General features: G+C 36.2%; 2 protein-coding genes across 3 annotated transcripts; both read left to right on the top strand.

The window, feature by feature from the left end:
• The first annotated feature begins 230 nt into the window (after window positions 1-230).
• LOC146164745 (uncharacterized) lies at window positions 231-3,678 on the top strand. Its single transcript, XM_083380811.1, has 4 exons — window positions 231-708; window positions 1,553-1,702; window positions 3,454-3,597; window positions 3,665-3,678. The coding sequence occupies exons 1-4, from the start codon at window positions 300-302 to the stop codon at window positions 3,676-3,678; spliced, it is 717 nt and encodes a 238-aa protein (XP_083236937.1). The 5' UTR covers window positions 231-299.
• A 3,044-nt stretch (window positions 3,679-6,722) lies between these two features.
• Window positions 6,723-19,152, top strand: LOC146164744 (kelch-like protein 25). 2 transcript variants are annotated; one of them, XM_083381995.1, is made up of 19 exons: window positions 6,723-6,880; window positions 8,391-8,511; window positions 9,490-9,649; window positions 10,170-10,387; window positions 10,848-10,997; window positions 11,542-11,653; window positions 11,725-11,798; window positions 12,506-12,689; window positions 13,528-13,683; window positions 13,796-13,852; window positions 13,947-14,066; window positions 14,609-14,753; window positions 15,196-15,392; window positions 15,704-15,771; window positions 16,177-16,390; window positions 16,837-16,989; window positions 17,062-17,151; window positions 17,757-17,879; window positions 18,291-19,152. In XM_083381995.1, the coding sequence occupies exons 1-19, from the start codon at window positions 6,816-6,818 to the stop codon at window positions 18,596-18,598; spliced, it is 2,715 nt and encodes a 904-aa protein (XP_083238121.1). In that variant the 5' UTR covers window positions 6,723-6,815; the 3' UTR covers window positions 18,599-19,152. The 2 variants fall into 2 exon arrangements, with proteins under 2 accessions (XP_083238121.1, XP_083238120.1); XM_083381994.1 differs by having other exon boundaries at window positions 12,503-12,689.
• The last annotated feature ends 842 nt before the right edge of the window (window positions 19,153-19,994 follow it).

Below are 19,994 nucleotides of genomic sequence, written 5' to 3'. Positions count from 1 at the left end.
TTAATGTGAAATATTATTTATACAGATTGTATGTTTCAGACAACTAGTAGGCCTACAATTCAGATAAATTGAGGATTACTATTAGACACACCACAATTTGTATGATAGTGGCGTGTATAGTGTGTTTGAATTTTGGTTACTTTACCTTTACCAGAAGACGTGTGCTTCATAACTGTCTAGAAGCGCATTTTTGCTGATACACATATTTGTTATTTATTTCAGCAGTAAAATGTCACACGTGATACACGGAGATCATGTAGACAGTAAACCATTGAAAAGCGGTCGTTAACTTTAACAAAATGTCCGTCAGCACCTTCGAAATGCTAGAAGCAAAAGGCTGTTTTGCAGATTCAGTAATGCGATTGGCGCAGTCTGCCGACGGTATACTACTCGTAAAAGATTGCGAGGTTTCTACCGAGCTTTTTAGGCACCCAGAAAACGAAAAACAATTACTAAAAAGCGGATCTGTGATGCTACTGTGCCACAGCATATACAAGACTGGCTTGAAGGCGTCTAGTTTTCGTTTGAACCCCGATTTCACCTCCTGTAGTTTCTGTCTTGAGGAGATTCCGCCAGGCGTTAAGCTGTTGATTGAATCAGGCCGTTTCACCGACGCACTAAACTCAATGCTGAATAATATCGTGAAAAACAATACCGACGACCTTTCTTACCTGCGCGATTTTCAACTGGAAAGCGTGAATTTCACAGGTAAGCCTGGTCACATACACACCATACTGCACACCTGCTTTAAATCACTGGATTTTGCGTCGCAGTCCCTCAGAGAGCACTTAGAATAGGCTTTCTCGCTTTCATCATTGTTTCATTTTACACATGCCCAAAATAAACCCTTCGCCGACCCAAAGAACAACCCAATTTATGAGGTGTCAATTTCTAACAGCCTCTTCCCAAATGCTTGGTCTTTGCTTGTCAAAAGATTTGGATTGAATAATTAATTGAATCAATATTAACTTCTATAGTTTGGGCAATGTCTTTTTTAGAGACTTCAATTAAACTCAGCAAAATGTCATTTCCTAAGTGACCTAATTTGAATTGGAAATAAATATTACACTTACGAAATAGGTATTCACATTTCATTCTGTGCAATATTTCGCATAGCAAACATCACAAACTAAAGAAATAGCAAGTGTGACTTGACTTGGAGTTAAGTCATTGTGTCAAATAAATCTGGTAAAATTAGGTGTTTTTAATTAGTTTCTGCACGTAAAATTATTTGCTTGATATGTGAGTTTACCAATTTTAATTCTTTAACTTTTGTATGTATGTCAATTACTCGACTTAAAATTAACTTGCTCTAATAATGACGTATTGACTGGGACTTAACTTGTAATTTTTGCAATAGATTTGACTTGAACTAAAGTTGTTTTTCAAATGACTTGACTGGGATTTTATTTATTTGAAAATGGCTTGTTTACAACACTGGCACTCAGTCAAGTTAGTGGTCTCATTTGAAAATACTAAATATTCTAGCAGTTACAGTTGTCGGCTATCGATATTTTTCATGAATGTTTTCCATGTTTTTGTTATCGCGAAGAAGTTGTTCCATCAAACCGACCTGCCTCATCACCTGAATTTGCGACGTCATCAAACGAAGGTTGTGTGGAGGAAAGTGCAACCTGTGACGATAAAAACTGGGCGGAAAACGAAGCAAATTTGAACAATCAAGATGAAATGGAACAACTCCGTAATTTCCCATAAATAATTGATTTTTTTCATTTAGTTAACAAATAGTTAATTAAAACAGGTGTATTACAATTTTTATTGTTATTTTAGTGGGGCAATTTATTATTTATAGGCAGGGTTACCATCGACATGGACCCAAAAATAAGGACAACCGAAAAATTAGATTAGCATTTAAAAACGTTTTTAGAAATGCATTGTATTTATACAATAACAGAAAATGCTGCCATTGTAGCAAATTATTTTGCTGTAGCCTTAACAGCAGTAACCTTGTACTGCTAAAATGTTGTCAGCTGTTGTATCGTCGTAAAGCAAAAAAAAACTGCTGTACCACTGCCCTACCCATCTCACCACTTAGGAAAATCCTGAGACTTGTACGCCACGGGAGTACCTTTTCATTTATGATGTCATAAAATATCGGCTCAAAACATAATTTTAGAATATTATTCAACACCTGTTACCAGAGAAAAACGATTGAAGTTCTGTAGTTGTTGAATATAAGACAAAATAAAGACGCAAGTCGAAAATAAGAACATTTCTTAGAAATCAGGACATTTAGGTTTTCTAAGACCTGGCCCTTCAAAATAAGGACAAATCATATAAATAAGGTCGGTATGGCAACCCTGTTTATGGGCCTACCGACAAGGTAAAATGAAATAAGAAGCTGTTAACCATTTTAAAGGGGCGTTCTATCTTGATAACAAGTTGATTAATAATGCGTTTCAGGTCAACGCCTGTGACCTGTCTATCGTCGATTCTGTTTTAAGGTTAATGTCCTTCTTCTATTGTTCTAAGTACCCTTTAACCAATTTTATGTTTACGTACGTACAACACTAACCGAGGTGTTTCTGAGATCGCTGTTATGGCCATGTAATCCAAACCCATCTGTCAACATTACGTTTTGCCAATTTGGCCAAACGTGTGATTGTGTAAAAAGTTAACCAAGTAGGGAAAGCCAACCGGCCCGTTGTAGAAACAGCGGGGTAAGAGTCAAACTCGGAACGCGACGCACTCGATTTATTTGACGTCCAACGAGTTTTTATTTGTATTTGACTAAAGTCCGACCCCCGCACACTGTAAATCGTCAAGGTGGAATAGCTGAAGTAATTTGGCTTAAGAGTTCCATGACACCCCTACGAGTGGATTGCTTTATATCCTCCAGTTACGTTGTTGGGTGAAATACAAGGAGCAGGGCTCGGAACTCGACCGATTCCGAGCTCTGATTGCAACCAATGTATATCGCTCCCTAAAGTTAAAAAAATTAAGTCATTGTAAAGCAGATGTTCTTAAACTGGGGTCCATAGACCCCTTGGTCCGTGAGCTAGTAGGCCTAATAGGGGATACATGAAAACCTAATTGCAATATTAGTGCTTTATTTCAAAGGTAATTAAATAAGTATTTGCACTGAATAGAGTTAAGGCGACATTTCACTTTCACGTTTTTTGGACAGGAAACAGCAGATTTCTGAAGTCGATTTATATTGTGACGTAAATTTATAATGTCATCTCAAAAATTTGTTGTTGATACTGAAAACGGGGATGTGAACATTTTTTGCACAATGTGCGCACATTTTTAGGTTAGAGTTAGTTAGGGTTAGACTTTAAGACTTTTTTTTTCTCTAACTCTAACTCTAACTCTAACTCTAACTCTAACTCTAACTCTAACTCTAACTCTAACTCTAACTCTAACTTTGGTGGGCTACTTAACTTGGTGGGCTATACTTACTAAACCAAAAATGTTGACTAAAATGTATAGACGAGGGTGGCGCAGAGCCGATACCAGAGGCTGGTTTTGTCGATCCGAACCTGAAGATCTACAACTCAAGAGGCGAAAACAACGTGTTTGGTTCGACTTACGTTCATATACGTAAAGTAGAGAACGGTGCCAATCCCCCGCCCCGTAAGCATTTTACTGTAAACGCCTAACGCCTAACACCTATAACTATTTGTATGAGTTGCTTTTTCAGGACTTCTCCCTTAATTCTTTAAGGCTTTTTTTCTATAAGCTAAACATGGGCTGCTGGGAAAGGTAGAACTTTCGTTAAAATCGTCATATTTTTGTATTTTTAAATGTTTATGAAATCATTAGTGTAGAATAAAGTGAAGTTAAACCGAGAAAATAGTAACAAAAAAAGAAATTGAGAAATTTTTTAAAAATGGGCGTCATACATTTTCAAATATCAAACACCTGCCGTGTGTAGGCCCGCAGAACAATCCCTCATTTTTTTATGAAAAGCGAAATTAACTAAGCTTGCTCTGTGATTGACTGAAATAAAAATAAAAATGTTTTGTTGTTTTTCAGCTGTTATTGTCCAACGCACCGGAAATTTCGAGAGGTGTCCACGTAAGTTGAGTTTGTTTTTGCGGGAGTTTTTACTGTTTTTAAATGACCTGACTTTACATAAGTTTTTGGGGTAAAACTACTTCAGTTGACTTAAGTCGTTCAAAATGACTTGACTTGTAGACTTTAGTGCAAATGACTTACATGTAAGTACTTCTATTAAGTACATTTTAGTTTAATTTGGGTATTTATATCAACTGCTAAATGTGAGAAGTGTAAACTTGCTATTTGTTTTGTTTTTATTTTATTTGCGAAATATTGCTCGGAATAGAACGTGTAGGCTACACAAATTTTACTAGTTTAACTATAATTTTCTATGCCAGTGACGTGACTTGGGTTTAGACTTGACTTGCTATGCTTTGAAAATAATTTGACTTGGACTTAATTCAATTTGAAAAGACTTGACTTGGACATGAGTTATTTATAAAAGAATTTGTCAGCACCTGTTTTCAGTCTGTTTAAGTTGCCTATACCTTTTATGTGGCGAACTTGATTTTTTGTCGGTAAAATACCTTTAAGTGTTTGTAATCCCCTTTTTCTGTTTCGTAGCCGAGTTCCTTCCGAAAATTACTATGACCAACTGCACAATGAAGAACAGCGTCTTTGGTGCTGATCAGGTCGAAATGGAGATTTTCGAGCAGCCAAGTGATATATGATATGATAGCTCACAAAGGGGAAAAAATGTTTTTAGAAAGCAACCATGTAATAAACACTGCCAATGTACAATCCAGCTGAGTAGCAATCTGATTGTCTTCGTGTGCCAAGTCAGTGACAAGCTACTGATTGATGACGCCTTAAACCACAACATTTACCTGCTAGCCACTGCAAGAGTTTATTTCAATATTTTGATGCAACAAACGTCAAATATGAACGTTTTGTATTTGATGTATTGTTTATGGCGCCCAAATGTGGCCTGCAGAGCCATTTTTAGTGGGCCGCGGGTTACTTTTGAGTAGCTTAATGTTACCATGTAGTTGTGGGCCGCGTAAAAGCCGTACATTTATTGCATTTTGTTTTAAAAGTACATGTGGCTTAGAATTTTTATATTGTCTCAGCGTGGTTTAGACCCACGTACCAAATGTGGTCATGAGTAGCCTACTTGTCAAACTAGGGGTACGTGGGACCAGTGGGTCTATTTTGACGTTTTTGCATCTGCAGGATTTATTTGCCTCATAAAATGGGATTCAGAAGTCTTAACATGAACTTTAATATATCCTTCAACATAACACAGCATTTAACTTAAAATGTCAGAACAAAAAAGTTGTTTATTTTCCATGGAAAAAATGCTACCCAAGTGAACCATTGGTCCCTATCCACGGGGACCATTGGTTTAAGGGTTGGGGACCATTGATTTTAGAACATCTTGTTGAAAAAGAACTCAAACACCGTCTATCACAATTGCAATTTTTATCTGCAATATTTGCTAATTTATATTTCTTACATGGTCTTGTAGTTTAATTCATACTTCAGTATTAAGTCCCTTAAGAAGCGATTTTGACGTCATCACTATCGTCTGTGTGTCAGTTAATACGTTTAAGGCTACCACCAACTTTAATGTTTTCCTATATTGTTTGCAAATTTTAAATATATGTAAACGCAAAATTTGTCACGCTTCGCGTCTACATTCTTCGTTTTAGAGTATGTTTTACATTATGTAGTGGCAGTGTTTCAGCCATTAAGTTGCTGTATTACTTACGTGTATTACTTGAATCCGCCACTGCTTTCGTTCTGGTTTTACGTAGTGGGCCTTTAACAGCTCTGAAAAGGTGTTTTTGTCGAACACTGGCTTATGCCATCGACCACGTATCACATAGCGCCCTTTATTAGACTTGAATCTATACTTACTTGCGCTGAGTCATTTCGTAAGTTGCATAGTTTTTATGCCCACTTACCCAGCTGTGTTATGAATTTGGTTGTTTATTTGTCAACAACAAAAGTACAGCCATCCTTGTCTATAGTGGTTGGCTTTGCGAGTGACTCACGCAATCGTATTGGCATACAGGAAGCGTATACTAGCTGGAAGGCTCTTTATCCCAATAAGTAAAACGCCCAACTATCCTAATAAATAAAACTATCAACTTAACGCAAGCCCTTATAGTATTTGCTTTCTTTTTTATACACTCCGATTGTGTACTACCAATTGTTCTGTAATTTTATTGACTTAAGCCACTTGAACAAAACAAATTCGGCGACTCACCTATATATATATACACCTATATATACACAATAAATATATATTTAAATGAGCATTATGAAGTTTTTTTGCAACATTTGTTTGAATTTGCACCTGTCGTTACATTTTGAAGCGGTAAATAAACTGTATTGACTTAAGTTTTGTTGCTATTTTAGTTCTACACGCCTCACTTCAAACTAGTAAGGCAGTCAGTCAACCATGCGAAGACAAATAACTTAACTAACAAACCCTGTACAGAGACAGGCTCCGGCAGGCAACTCATTTCCGCAATGCTTAAACCAACAGTTACTGTAACGCTGCCTTCGCAAATACAATCATATTTCAGGAAACAGACGGCAAAGTTTAATAAGCAAGTGAATATAAAGAGTTGTACAAGCAGTAATTTTTGTACGCTTGGCTTAGTATTCCAAGCGATTATTAGCAACAGGAATAGTTCCTTGTAAGGAGTGTTTCCGGATTTGGCAAACATGTTAAAACTGTTTTTAGATATGTTTATGCTGATGTAGGGTCAAGTATAGTCCTATACAGTGTTTGATGGATTGACAAGCATGCAACATTCTGAAGTCCAGCTGGAAAGAAAGTCATGACCTCGATTAGACTGCTTAGAAACGCCAACCAGCCGTCTAATATACTCAGCGAACTTAACCGGTAGGTTGCAGATCATTTCAATTAGCTTTATCGACCAATTGGTGTTAGCAGTGACCCCACATTATTCATTAGTTGTTTGGCTTATTGATTTGTTGTTTAGCATAATCGTATCCCGTCACGTGATGACGCGGAACGCAGTTCATGTAGTTGGGACTTTCCCGTGCTTTTTTGTCTGTTGAAAACTGTTGTACATAAGCGCGTCGATACGAAGTTGGCAAAAATAAGATATAACTTTCGGACGAAAACTGGAACGACGGCTTCATTAATATAGCAAAATTATTTTACACACAATAATATACAGTGCCACACTCATGGTAGTTAACTATACAAGAAATAGGGAATATGTTAGAAATCGATTGGTGCTCAAACCACGACTGCGGTGCCGGGCTCGAGAGTACGACTTGCACATGCGTGGGAGCAAATTGGAAATCAATGAGGCCCAAAACTGTAAATTGTATAGGTGGAATAGCATATGGTGTAATATTTTCACCCAAGAATTGTGGTTGTATGTATGGGTTATAAGACAGTCCCTTTGACTGAATTGTTGGAAATCCCCCCTGTTAAAGTGAAGTAAAGGGTGAAGCACACGCTTTAGAGTCGGAGACGAACTCGGGACTCGAGATTCAGACTCTTGGTTGGTTTTACTTACTGCGCAGCCATGGCTTATTGCACCACAATGGTGCAACTGTGCATATACACACATATTTTTGATTTTATGAAATGTTATGATCGTCTAATGCAAAACAGTTGGCCTTATCAAAATTTTTGTTTGCAAAACTTAAGAACACCTGTAGGACAGTGAAATCGTGTCGTAAACGATAAAAAACACAATGAATTTCAATTACCGCTTTTTAATTATATATTAAAACAGGGAATCATTAACGGTTAACCAACAGTAAAATGGCCTAAAAAATTTCAAGTTATACCATCTCATATTATTATCAAAAATGTCAAACTACCCCTTTGGGTCGTATACTAGGACGCCCATCAAGTGTTAAGGCTTTAAAACAGTGGTTCCCAATTTTTTTTATTCCGTGGCCTAATTTTTTTCATAAAACAGTTTGTGGCCCACTATGTGCCGTTACCTTTTTGTAATCCCATTTTATGCCTACATAGTCGGAAAATTTCACAATAAATGCATTGATTCTAACAACATCCAACTAATCTTTTTTATTTCCGGCTCATTTTTAGATTGGAATTAAATATCTCGATGAAAACAAACTGAATTTAAAGTAAACTGCCGTGCTAACTGCGTAGCGAAACAAACATATGTCGTGAGATTTTGCCTTTACGTATATTGTTTACAAATAGCCAAAAAATCGCCTCGTTCCTATTATAGTTTTAAATGTGATAACAGCTGTTTTCGTAAAACATAACATATTTAGTTGCAATATTTTCAAATAGCTCTATGGCCCACTGAAAATAGTCTTGTGGACCACTCCTGGGTCATGGCCTGCAGTTTGGGAACCACTGCTTTAATAGGTTAATATCAAATTCTTACCATCTACAGACAACGCAAAAAGAACCAGTTATGCGAGATAACGTTTGTGGTCGGAGGTGAAAAGTTGTTCGCCCATCAGTGCGTTCTGGCAGCCTGCTCCGGTTATTTCCACAAGTTGTTTACCGTCGATGTAAGTGTACTACAGGGTGTCCTGAAATCAATGAAATCCTCTCATTCGATTAAATTGCTAAAAGTAAATGCATTAAACTTGAAAACATTATCCGTGATCTTATATAATCACAATTGAGTAGTTAAAATTCGTGGGCTTCAGCTAGACTTGAAAATATATTTAAAAATATATATTAAAAAATAAAAATTTTTCTCCAAATTTTAAGAAAATCGCGGAATCAATTCGACATGGCTCATATTTATTAAATTTGCATTTAATAATGTTATTTCTTTGTTATGTTTTGTTATCTTTAAGCCATCAGGGGTGTCCAACTTAAACATGCCGGCGTGCCAATTTTTATCCTATAACTTCTTCCCGTGCCAAAGTTAGGTAATATAATAATAAAAGTTAGGTAATATAATAATCTTTCTAATAATAAAAGCGTTTTTTTACTAATAATAAAAACGTAGTTAGCAGTGCGCATTACTGCATCTTAATGTCGTCGGTGAGCTGACTTTTTGTTTCTTCACACCAAACTTTATAGTTATGTGAAAATTGCTAGTTGTCGTGATTGCAGCGATTGTTTTATATTGTAAATAAACAATGGCAATTTACTGTATAAAAAATTAGGCATTTTTTTACAATTGGCTGAATAGCAAATTAGGTAATTTAGGGGGACTTGCGTGCCATTTTTTATTTGGTCGCGTGCCACATTTGGCACGCATGCCGCTTGTTGTACACCCCTGCTTTAAGCTTACAATGAGTTCAGTAAAGACAATTGGGTGGCTCCATGCCCTGCTGTTATACCTGTGAAAGCAATAACATTATTGATGCAAATTGAACAAATATGAGCAAATTTAATAAATATATTGGCTCAATGCTTCGATGTTATACTGATAAGGTTGTAACTCTGACGTAGATAAAAAAAAACGAATAAAGATGCATTTTCGCGTTGAAAAGTAAATCAATGTTTCAAATAAATATTTACTCATATCGTAGAAAAAGGGGGCAAACGGCGGCGAACTCGAAATCCCTCTAAAGAGAGTGACGTTTCGGGGCATGAAAGATGTGCTGGATTACGTGTACGGTGACGTCATATTTGTTTCCGAGGACAGCATCGACGAACTGCTGAGATCTACCTTGGCCCTAAGCGTTAAGGGTAAGTATCTCGCCGGTTGTAATTTGTGTCGGCGGCTGTTGATATTCTAATAAATATTAAAAAAACGTCTTGTCTCAAGTCATTTATTTTAAATTGCTTATCCTGTTTTGGAATAATCAATCTAACTGTTTTGAGATATTCAATTTAACGTATTCCGTATTACAGTTATCGCTAGTTGTAGAAATACTTTCCCTCATTATTTTTACTTTTTTTTACTTATTTTTTTTATTGAGTCCTACGGTGACTTGTCTTGTAAATGTGAAACTAAAAAAACGAAGAAAAAACACATGGTGGACTAAACGTTTGTATAACTTTTTGTGTTTCCTATCACCATGTTTTATTTAATATTTATTAAAGTACTCCACTCACAACTGAGCAGTCATGGACAGCATTTTAGTATTTGGACTTAATGTAGGTAATAAATTAGGATTTCGATAAAATGAGCCACTTTGTGTTTTTTTAAATTACTTTCAATTTCCCTACATTGACGAATTCTTAAATTACTGGTGTTTGTTGTCAGATCTCCTGAACGACTTGACCAAGTACATGATGTCGATATTGGACGTGCGAAATTGCCTCCGTATGTTGTCGATTTCGAGGGGCTGCAGTTTAACCAGGTTCAGTAAGTCCGTAAAGAAGTTTATCTGCGAAAATCTTGAAGCGGTTAGCGCACAGGAGAACTTTTATTTTCTCGCCAAGAGCGACCTCGAAAAGATTCTATCGTCTGAGGATGTGATGGTAAGTTTGCCAGAAATATCCAAAATGTTGAGATAGAAATTTGCAAATGCTCGAAGTCAATACAAAAAGTGAAGTCTTATTTTTAAAAATTAGTGCTATCATCACGATAAAAAAACTACTGATGATCGTCAAGATAAAAATCGGTAATTTTAACTGGGATTGTATGTCTCGTGTATTGCGCGACATTTTTGTTTTTTGCATGTATTATGATTAAACTTAAAATTACTTTTACATTTTATGGACCTTGTACAATTATCCTGTTGTTTTGTGGTTCGTCTTTAAAATGATAAGTCTGCACATCGACAAAATAGTTTAAAAAAAACTTTTCTCCGGTTGTAAGCGTCCATAATACATTTTCATACTGAAACGACGATTAAAGAAATCAAACTGAATTTTAATGTTTTTTTTTATTAACAATCTTGTTAAAACTATTTACCATGCCCTTTTCATCCTTGCAAAGCTGGATTGTGAAAGCCATCTGTACGAGGTAATCTTAAAGTGGGTAAAGTTTGACCCTGAATCGCGTTTAAAGCATTTTCCCGATCTCTTCAGCAAAGTTCGACTTCAGTTTGTGCCACAAGATTATCTGCTGGACATAGTTCGGCACGAGGTGAGTTGAAATATTGGATTTTTAGATTTCTAAATTCCCAAAATTCGGTAAGTGAGGTAAAATGGTGCCAGCAAAGACAGATGATACATTTTGGCAAAGGGTAACGCCTTACTTTGTTTTGCAGCTGTAGACCAGTGGTAGGCAAACTTTATTGTCGCAGCCCCAAATACTCTTTCCACTGATATTGAAGGCCAACTATATGTAAAACCACAACTACAGGGGAGGAACCAGTATTTTTGTTTGAGTTGGGGGCTTGCAAATCTTTAAAATGCCGTCATAAAGTTACGTCATCATGCAAATAATTTTAAAAACATCGGTTGTTCTCGAGAGAACTCGCGAGCAAATATGCAGCTAAACTCCAGTCTAAAAGCGTAGCTCAAAAAAATGCGATAATTTGTTTTAAATTGACAAAACTTCAATTAAAAGGATACACAAAACTAACTTTCAAAAAATAGCTCGAGGCCCCCTAAAAATGGCTTAAAGGCCAACAGTCCACCGACTACTACTGTAGAAAATACAATTAAATGCTTTTTCTTTGGTATAGGAGCTTGTAAAAGAGTTTCCTGCATGTGTTACTGCAGTTACAGAAGCTATGTATTTTCATCTCAATCCTGAAGCCGCTATAAAGGAAACTGCAAGATTGAAAAAAGAGCCTGGTAAATTTTTAACGTAGTATAGTTTTTTCAGATATCTTGTTTGTCTTTTGTAACTGTCAATCCGATTTCAGAACACGTCGACCTTCTGCTATCGACTGGAACAAACCTGGTTGGCTATTATGATGATAATGTAAAGGTTATTCAGGTGTGCCTATCTGCTGCAGTACACGTTAATGTTTCGACTAATTAAATATTACATTGTTAAAAAAACACGAATGTCGCATCGCTCGTATGTTTTCACATTTATAGAAAATTAAAGCTTATCGCAAAATTGGAGATCAGCAGACAAATATGATGATGACTATAGTACTTCGGGAATTATTTTTTCAGTTTGCTGTACTTCACTTTAGAATTGCTAACCAATCCCCTAAGATAGCGCTTTCATGTCGAATGCCTAGATAAAAAATACCGGCATAACTACTAGATAAAAATACTGGCAAAATTACAAAGTTATTCTTGGGTAATAACCGTATTTGTCTTATTCAAATCTGAAAATATGTGGCACTGTTGATAAATTGTTCCCAACTATTGACGAGCTTTAGCACAACCGTGCAGTGAAATACTATTTGTCAATATTTCCACTTGCATTCAGTTTTAAGTTAAGTCAAAACGTGACGTCACAAAGTTATGTCATAACGTTATGTCGTATCGTAACATATCTTAATATTAGTAAAATGGAAAGCACTTGCATGCCGGTTGAAAAAAAATGTCTTATAGAGAACTATTTTTAACGATTTTACGTAGTTAGGATTTTTTTGGTGGCATGGCCTCGTGCCACAAGATGTGCCCCTGACCTCGTGTGGCTCATCCTTAAATAGCGAAGCTATAGAAAAAAGTATTATATTTTAGAAGTGCGAAGATTGTCCAGATCTAACTCAAGCCTCCTTTGCCACCCACGGATCGAACGCTTACGCTTGCGGCGGGATAAGGGAAAATATGACGTCATGCTTGGTACGACACTTTGACGGCAAAGTTTGGACTCGACTTCCTTCCATGTCATCTGAAAGAGTCGGAACTGCTCTGGCCTGTTTCAAGGGTTAGCTTTTTTAAATTAATACAAGCATCTATTACTATTTGAGAAAGGGTTTTGCAAAAAGTCAAAATCAAGGCCGCGGAATCAGACCTAAACTCGAGGCTCAACATTCGATTAAGTCAGTTTACTTGGATGGAGTGGGACTCGGAAATTGGCACTCGAGTGAACTACTCGAATACTGAGTCCGACGTGCGTTTACGCAGCTACAAGTTCGAACCGATAAAGCCGCACTAGGAAATCGTAATAGAAAACGTAAAACATTGTACATAAATAAGTTATATAATAACTAAGGTCTTCGACGTTTAAGTGACCGTTGTCTCAGGAATTAAACTTTCCAGTGTTGTAAACAAGTCATTAAAAATGATATAGAGTGACTTAGGTCAAAAGTCAAGTCTTTTTGAATGAATAGCAAGTTAAGTCCGAGTCAAGTCATAATTAGTGCCAGCCGAATCAAAGTCAAGTCCTTGGCATATTAAAAAAATATTAAAAAGTAACTATTACAGTTGGTTACCTAGTTCTATTATGAGCAATAACTCAACTAAAAAATAACAAAAACTCGAATATCGTAAGTTAATATTTTTACGTGCACCAATTCAGATAAATAACCATCTTTTATAAAAAAAAAATCTTAGTGACAACACACCAGGCTTTAGTCATGTCAAGTCTTTTGTCCAAAAGACTTTGTTTTGCCCAAAAACCTAGGTCTTTAAAAACTGTGACTTAAGTCAAGTCATTGACAAAGTCATAACAGAACACTGCTATTTTCTAGGCCGGGGTCGGACCCTGAGTAGTTTGCAATCGACTCCACATCCTCGGTTAAAATTGATTGTTTTACTCCCAGGAAAGCTACTTGCCTTCGGTGGTTCATTAGACGTGCAGCCAATAAAAGGATTGTTCACAGACAAGGTAGAACTGCTGGACAAAACAATAAACGAGTGGATAACGGTCGGGACTTCCCCGTCTTTTCGAAGCAACAGCTGCGCCGTTTCATCGGAATGTATGTCACGTGATGCCGAATAACACCAAATACTTAGGAATTTGTTTTTTGTTTTGCAAGGAATTTAAACTCATAACAATAGTTTCGGAGCTATTCCTACTGTGTTTTTCAGTTTCAGTCTTTGTGTTGGGAGGACTCTCCTGTCCGAATGGAATCGCGAAATCCAAGTGTAAGTAAATTACTCGACCCCTTGAAATATCTTGAAATATTTAATTGGATTAGTTTAGTTACATTTTTCATTTTCCTATCGTTTCAACATCAAGGTTGCTCCGTCGTGGAAGTTTACCACCCGTCATCAAACTTATGGACGATCGGCCCCAATATGACTAAAGAGCGTTGCGATTTTTCGGCTCAGTCCATCAAACAGCAAATCTTTGTATTCGGTATTTAATGGGTGAAGAGTTAAAATTGTGCTATTGTTGTCATGCTTCATTTTTATTTATGATCGATTTGTGATAAGGGCAAGGGTGTCATTTTTTGTTGAATTGTTTGTTGATAAAATTGTTGTTTCAACTACTGCCATTTTTAAATGCGGTGTTTTTTTAAATAACACACAGCTCCTACCTTGTTTGAATTCCAAAAGGCGTTAAGCATTTTAAACAATCTTGTTATCTTGCAAACTCTACTGAGTTTGCCATCGGACTGCTAAATTACTTCAACGCCAATGCACGAGAATACAGGCTTAAGAGTCGTACTGGGACTCGGCACTCAATGGAATCAGCATATTTAGCCGGAGTCGGGGTATTTGTTTAGACTAGAGTACATTTTTTTGTTCAAAGTAGGTCGCGGGACTCGGAAGTCACATTCAGGCTCATTTTATGGCTGAAATTGGACGTTATTTTTAACCAGAACCGAACTCTCGACTCAGAAGTCGAACAAAACCTAGAAAAAAAAGTTGCATTTAGTCAAGAAAAGTTGTTTTTAGGTGGTGATGTCAGCGGGGCGAATACAATGGAAACCTTCCACCTTTTGGACAATGCTTGGACGATGGTGACCACTGAGTTGCCGATTCCGCTTCGACAGATTTACTCGGCTTCCCATGGCAATTCCATTTGCTTAGCTGACGTCTCGTGAGTTGACTTTATTTTGCAATACATAAATGTTTGAATAGTTTTACCAGTTTATCAACTCGGTCCAGGTTCGGAGGGGAATGCCCCCCACACCATAAAAGGTCGCTTCACTTCATCTTCTTGAATTTATTTAGACTCGTTTTGCTAGAATTGATGTTCTTTAAGGTTATTTGTAACTTCATCTATAAAAAATCCCCATTAATAAACCCAAACAAAACTCATAAATCCGCCCCTTTATACCGATATCATTGTTGGCATTTTTAATTATGTCGTATCAACTATATTGCTGTGTCAGTTTTACACATTTAAAAAAAAATATTAAACATTTTTGAAATTTGCACTTTCACTAAAAATCAACAGATTTAAACTCAAAGTTTAAAAAACACAATCCATCGAATATTTTGGGCGAATTCATTTAGATTTATATTATCTTAATTTATAGAGTCGACAGTATTACAGTGTGGCGGTCCATCATCGATTATAAGACAGATATCATGTGGAAGAAAGAGATGGAGGAAAAAAGAATGCAAGCACCTGAGTTAAAATCTATCCAGCTCAACCGAACTTGGAGGGAAAGTTTAGACAAGCTCCGCGAAGCGGACAGAAAGAATGCGTCTTTCCAAAACACTTTCCAACAAGGTAGAATATACTAAAAGTAGGCCTATATACTGCAGTCGCACCCTGGAAGTTGTTACAGGGGTAAACGACATGTTTAAACGTATTTATTAACCCTTGGGGCCTGATTGATTAATAAAACACAAAATCTAATTGATCAACAAAACACAACAAAACGTATGTGAAACATTGACCTGACTATGCGCGTTCACCGATGGCTAAAATCGTATAAACGTGGAGAATCGAACCTACGTCCCTTGAAATTCAGTGCTATGAAAAATGTTAATAAAACATAATAATGTGCTTTAAGATAGTTTAGTGTTCTTGATTTTCAGATACCGCCGTGCTTGTTGGTTTCAAAACGATATACGTGTTGCGAAAGGATTCAGAAAAAATACACCAGGTAAGCAATCGTAACGTAATTAGCTAACAAACACAGTGTCGGCCCTTCAAATATTTAACATAATGCAAGCTTGTCTAACCAAAATGACATCTCTGCGCTACGAAAACTGCATTTTCATAAGGCAGGCTGACGTCTTTTAAGATACATCGTTTTGCGCCTCTCCTCAAAGAACAGCTTATAGTGTCCTTTCTTAAAGGATAGCCTTTTCTGTATCCCACAAGTACGTGCTCACGATTTGTCTTCGAACTTACCCAAATGCTTACAAAGTGGTATAAAGTACAAGCGATGCAACAAATATTCAAACACGAAATATCTTGTTGCCGAAACAAAACTACCAATCCACATCAAACAAAAAGGCCCGATGGAATAATTCCCTCTGCTTACAGTTTAAATGTTTTGGTGCAGTTCGAGATACGACATCCCAATACCACAGACGTTCATCGTTTGTGTTATGCCCGCGATGGTGCGAAATTGGTGTTTTGCGGTGGATCTTTAATTAACGCATCACAGAAGGTCACTCAGTGCATAAACGAAGATTGGACAAGTCACACTGAACAGTGGACAGATTTACCGGGTTTGGATCAACCTGTATGTCAGCCTGTTGCAGTTTTTGTAGGAGGTAAGTGTAAAAAGTAAATTAAGTAGAACTTGCTTTTGCTTTTAAATCACTTAAATTCCATCTATTTAATTTTTTTTAACTTAAAACATTTTTTTGTGCTATGGTCTTTAAAACGTGTTTAATACGTAACACGGTGTAATAATAACTATACGAATGTCCAAAAATATCGGAAACCAAGATAGCCTGAAAAAAGTACTACTTTCAAAGTAAGTTTGAGCAAAGTAATGACGTCATTTGGTATCTAATCGAATATCGATTTTTTTGTCCAAAATTTCGGGTGTCGGTATCCGAGCACAGTGTCAAGTATCAGTTGTCCCTCGTAATTACCATAGTTCCAAATACAAACGTCTGAATTCGGGCCCACAAGCAGACCCCACCAGAAATCCGACTTTATTTCGTTATGACTACTTTCTGCCTTTTTGTACAACACATAATTTTGCTTTTAGGTATACCGTACCTATTCGGTGGTGTCCTTGAAACGTCAGGTGAGAGGAAAGTACTAACCTCCAGTATTCGTTTAAACTCCTTGTTAAAGAAATGGGAAAAGCTCCGTCCAATGCCTGTGGGAAAACACAGCAGTGTCTCTGTACATATCAAGGGTAAGCAACGTGTGGTGTATTTGAAACACGTTTGGCCAAGTAAATGGATTTGTCATGTTTTTATAACTATAGGAATGATATACATATTGGGCGGTTGGACGGACGTGGAACCAATTGGTTTTAACAGTTTGTCAAACGTGCAAGCTACTACTCAACAAAAAGGTATCACATAAATATCTGTATATAATAGACTCTAATCAATTACAGAAGTATCGTAATTTGTTTACAGTGCGATTGGCAAGGTCGCTGTACCGACTTTAGAATATAAGTTAGGCAACGAATAATTGTGTAACTACAGTCTTTTATTGTCTTGTATTCTTCATAAACGCAAAAATACCCTGTTCGAATTATTTTTAACCTGCTCTGATTTGCTTTGCAAATTGTAACAAGGATAATAACAAAATCACATTGAAACGTAAAAATCTACATTTTTATGTATTAGATTTTTCTTAACAACCAAATACTTTATTTTCATTAATAAAAAGGTTTATGTCGAATGTAATATCAAACTAGCGAAGAATTTTTATAAGTTGTAACCCTTTAAAGCGTATTTTGTTCGTTAAAATCGTTATAATTAAAACGAGCTTTTTAAAGTAAACTTCTCTATGTTTGTAAGGACCTTTATGCACAATGAACACTAAATGTAAAACAATTGAGAAAAGTTCCGTTGCAAAAACCTAAAATGTCGAATCTTTGAGATATTTTAAACGTTCATGAGCGAAGCAATCACGTCTAATAAAGTTTATTTTTACATCCTGAATGTTCAGGTTGCTCTTCAGTTGACGTTTACTCGCCAGAGAAAAACGAATGGACAGTCGGACCAGCCATGCCGGATGGATTTGCTGGCATGCTTTGCGCTGAGGTTTACGAAGATAAGATCTACGTAATAAGTACGTGTTTATCTTTTATTAAATGATATGGCACTGTAGATCCCTTTCAATGTGACGTTATTCATACTAAAAGATTGTATCAAGCATTGGAGTATGGTTGTTTCTCGGTTCACTCCCTTCTGAGCCAGTGTAGCTCAGTTGCTAGAGCAAAGGTCCCGTTATGTCCAAAATGTCGTGAGTTCGAACCTCGTCACAGACTAGTTGTTTTTCTAGCCTGTCTTGCTTGCATCATTGATTGACAGATTCAGTTAGTCTGAAATGGCTTTCGGTGACTATATAAAGTACGTTATTGGGTTTTATTAAAGCGCTTTTTTGTTTGAATTATAAAATATATTGATTATTGACTGACACGTAATGATATATTGACTGAAAGTATCCAATTGAAAAAAATGGTTGACATTTTTTATTCAGATAAGTCCAACCTATGCAATTTTGACGTCAGGACGAAGATTTGGACAGTCCTATGTCATTTACCGTTTTGTGATTCACTAATCACCAGCTCGATGTGTGGAAGTACGCTTTATATCGCGCTCGTCAGGTACACTCTTTTCACTTCTTATACTGTGTTGACCGCAAAGAACCCCACAATACGCATAGGCAGAAATAAATATTTCAACCTCCTCACTTTAACACCAAATCTTTTCTCAGGTGGATTTAATTCAAACTATATACAGCTACCAATATTATTGTATCTAAAAGCGAACTATTCTATACAATGAGGGATATAGCCCAATAAAAAATACAATGTACTCGCGATATCAAAGCCTATTGAATAACGTGGTTCTACCGAAAGTAGGAAAATAGATTTCGATACTGAATAAAAGCTCCTTCTATAAGTTTTACCCGTAAGCGACAATTAAGTGTTGCAGAAAGCATGTCATCTAGTCCTAAGCTATACTGTATAATCTATACAACAATTCCTATGATTGTGTTCTATTAATGCTACGTTTAGATCCCGAATGTTTTTTTATCATTGCTAAACAGTTATATTCCTTTCAACGCGGGCCTCAGGTGATTTCGCCTATTGTGTTCAAAAAATAATTCACATAAATAATTTATGTTTATATTTATAGTTGCTTGTTGATACAACGACGAGGCGTGTTAGGCGAAATGTATCACGTTATTTTAAACCAGGTCGCCATGTCAAGTTTTCTGGCGCTGTAACCTCTCACAAGACATCTTGAAATGGGAAAAAGTCGCCACCAGCTCTGCTGACACCAAAGGCTTTTAGATAAGTCTAGTTGTTTTATAAAACCTGTGAAAAGATACCGAAAATAAAAGTTTTAATCTCGTATATGAATCGCTTTTTTGCTGTAATTTTACCTCTCCTTAAATTTTTGTTCAACTAAACCGCTATACTTTATGTTAAATGAAACCCGCCAATGTTGTTGGACAAATGTTGCCATTCTCATTCTAATGAAATTAAATTGCTTGTTTGTTTAAGATTGAAATACAATTTTAATAAAATGAAATTCCAGTTTTGATTTTAGTTTAATTGCTAGTTTTATCAGATTTCTTATTCTATCCCATTTGGAAGAATAGTTCTAGTTTGCCTGAAATTGTTTTAGAATAAGTTTTGCAGCATTTGATCTTTGTATACCTATTACTATTAGATAGTGTGGCCCAATATATATAAGTGATGATATGCATTTTTCTAAATTATTTGGTTAATAATTCAGTATCGCATATTTGCTCATTAAAGTATTATTTGTAAAACTATCCACTTTACTTTTCCTATGTGTGGTGTCAGCCAGTTGGTATTTCTCATGTGTGACACCTATTTACAACACTGTTTGTTAGTCGAAATTACATATTACGGCTGTTTCGTCTATATTAGTGTTTCTTTAATAACTATCCTCTTTTATGCAACCAATCGCTTATCTTTATAACGCCTTTAATACTGTCGTATGTAATAAAATTGTACGAAATTGAAATAATTGTGAGGCTGTTTAATACATTTTGAAAACCGTTCTTATCTAGGTTTAACTTATTTTTCAATTTAGCTAATTTATTTAACGATAAACCAAACTTAACAATGTTTACGCTCGTATGAACTGACGGTTTTAGCTTGTTCAGCCATAGAGATTTATGTGGTTTGTGTAAGCTTTCGAAGCA

This window comes from Ascidiella aspersa, chromosome 2, assembly GCF_963924565.1.
Source record: "Ascidiella aspersa chromosome 2, kaAscAspe10.2, whole genome shotgun sequence".
Classification (NCBI taxonomy): domain Eukaryota; kingdom Metazoa; phylum Chordata; class Ascidiacea; order Phlebobranchia; family Ascidiidae; genus Ascidiella; species Ascidiella aspersa.
This window is presented reverse-complemented; position numbering and strand designations above follow the sequence as displayed.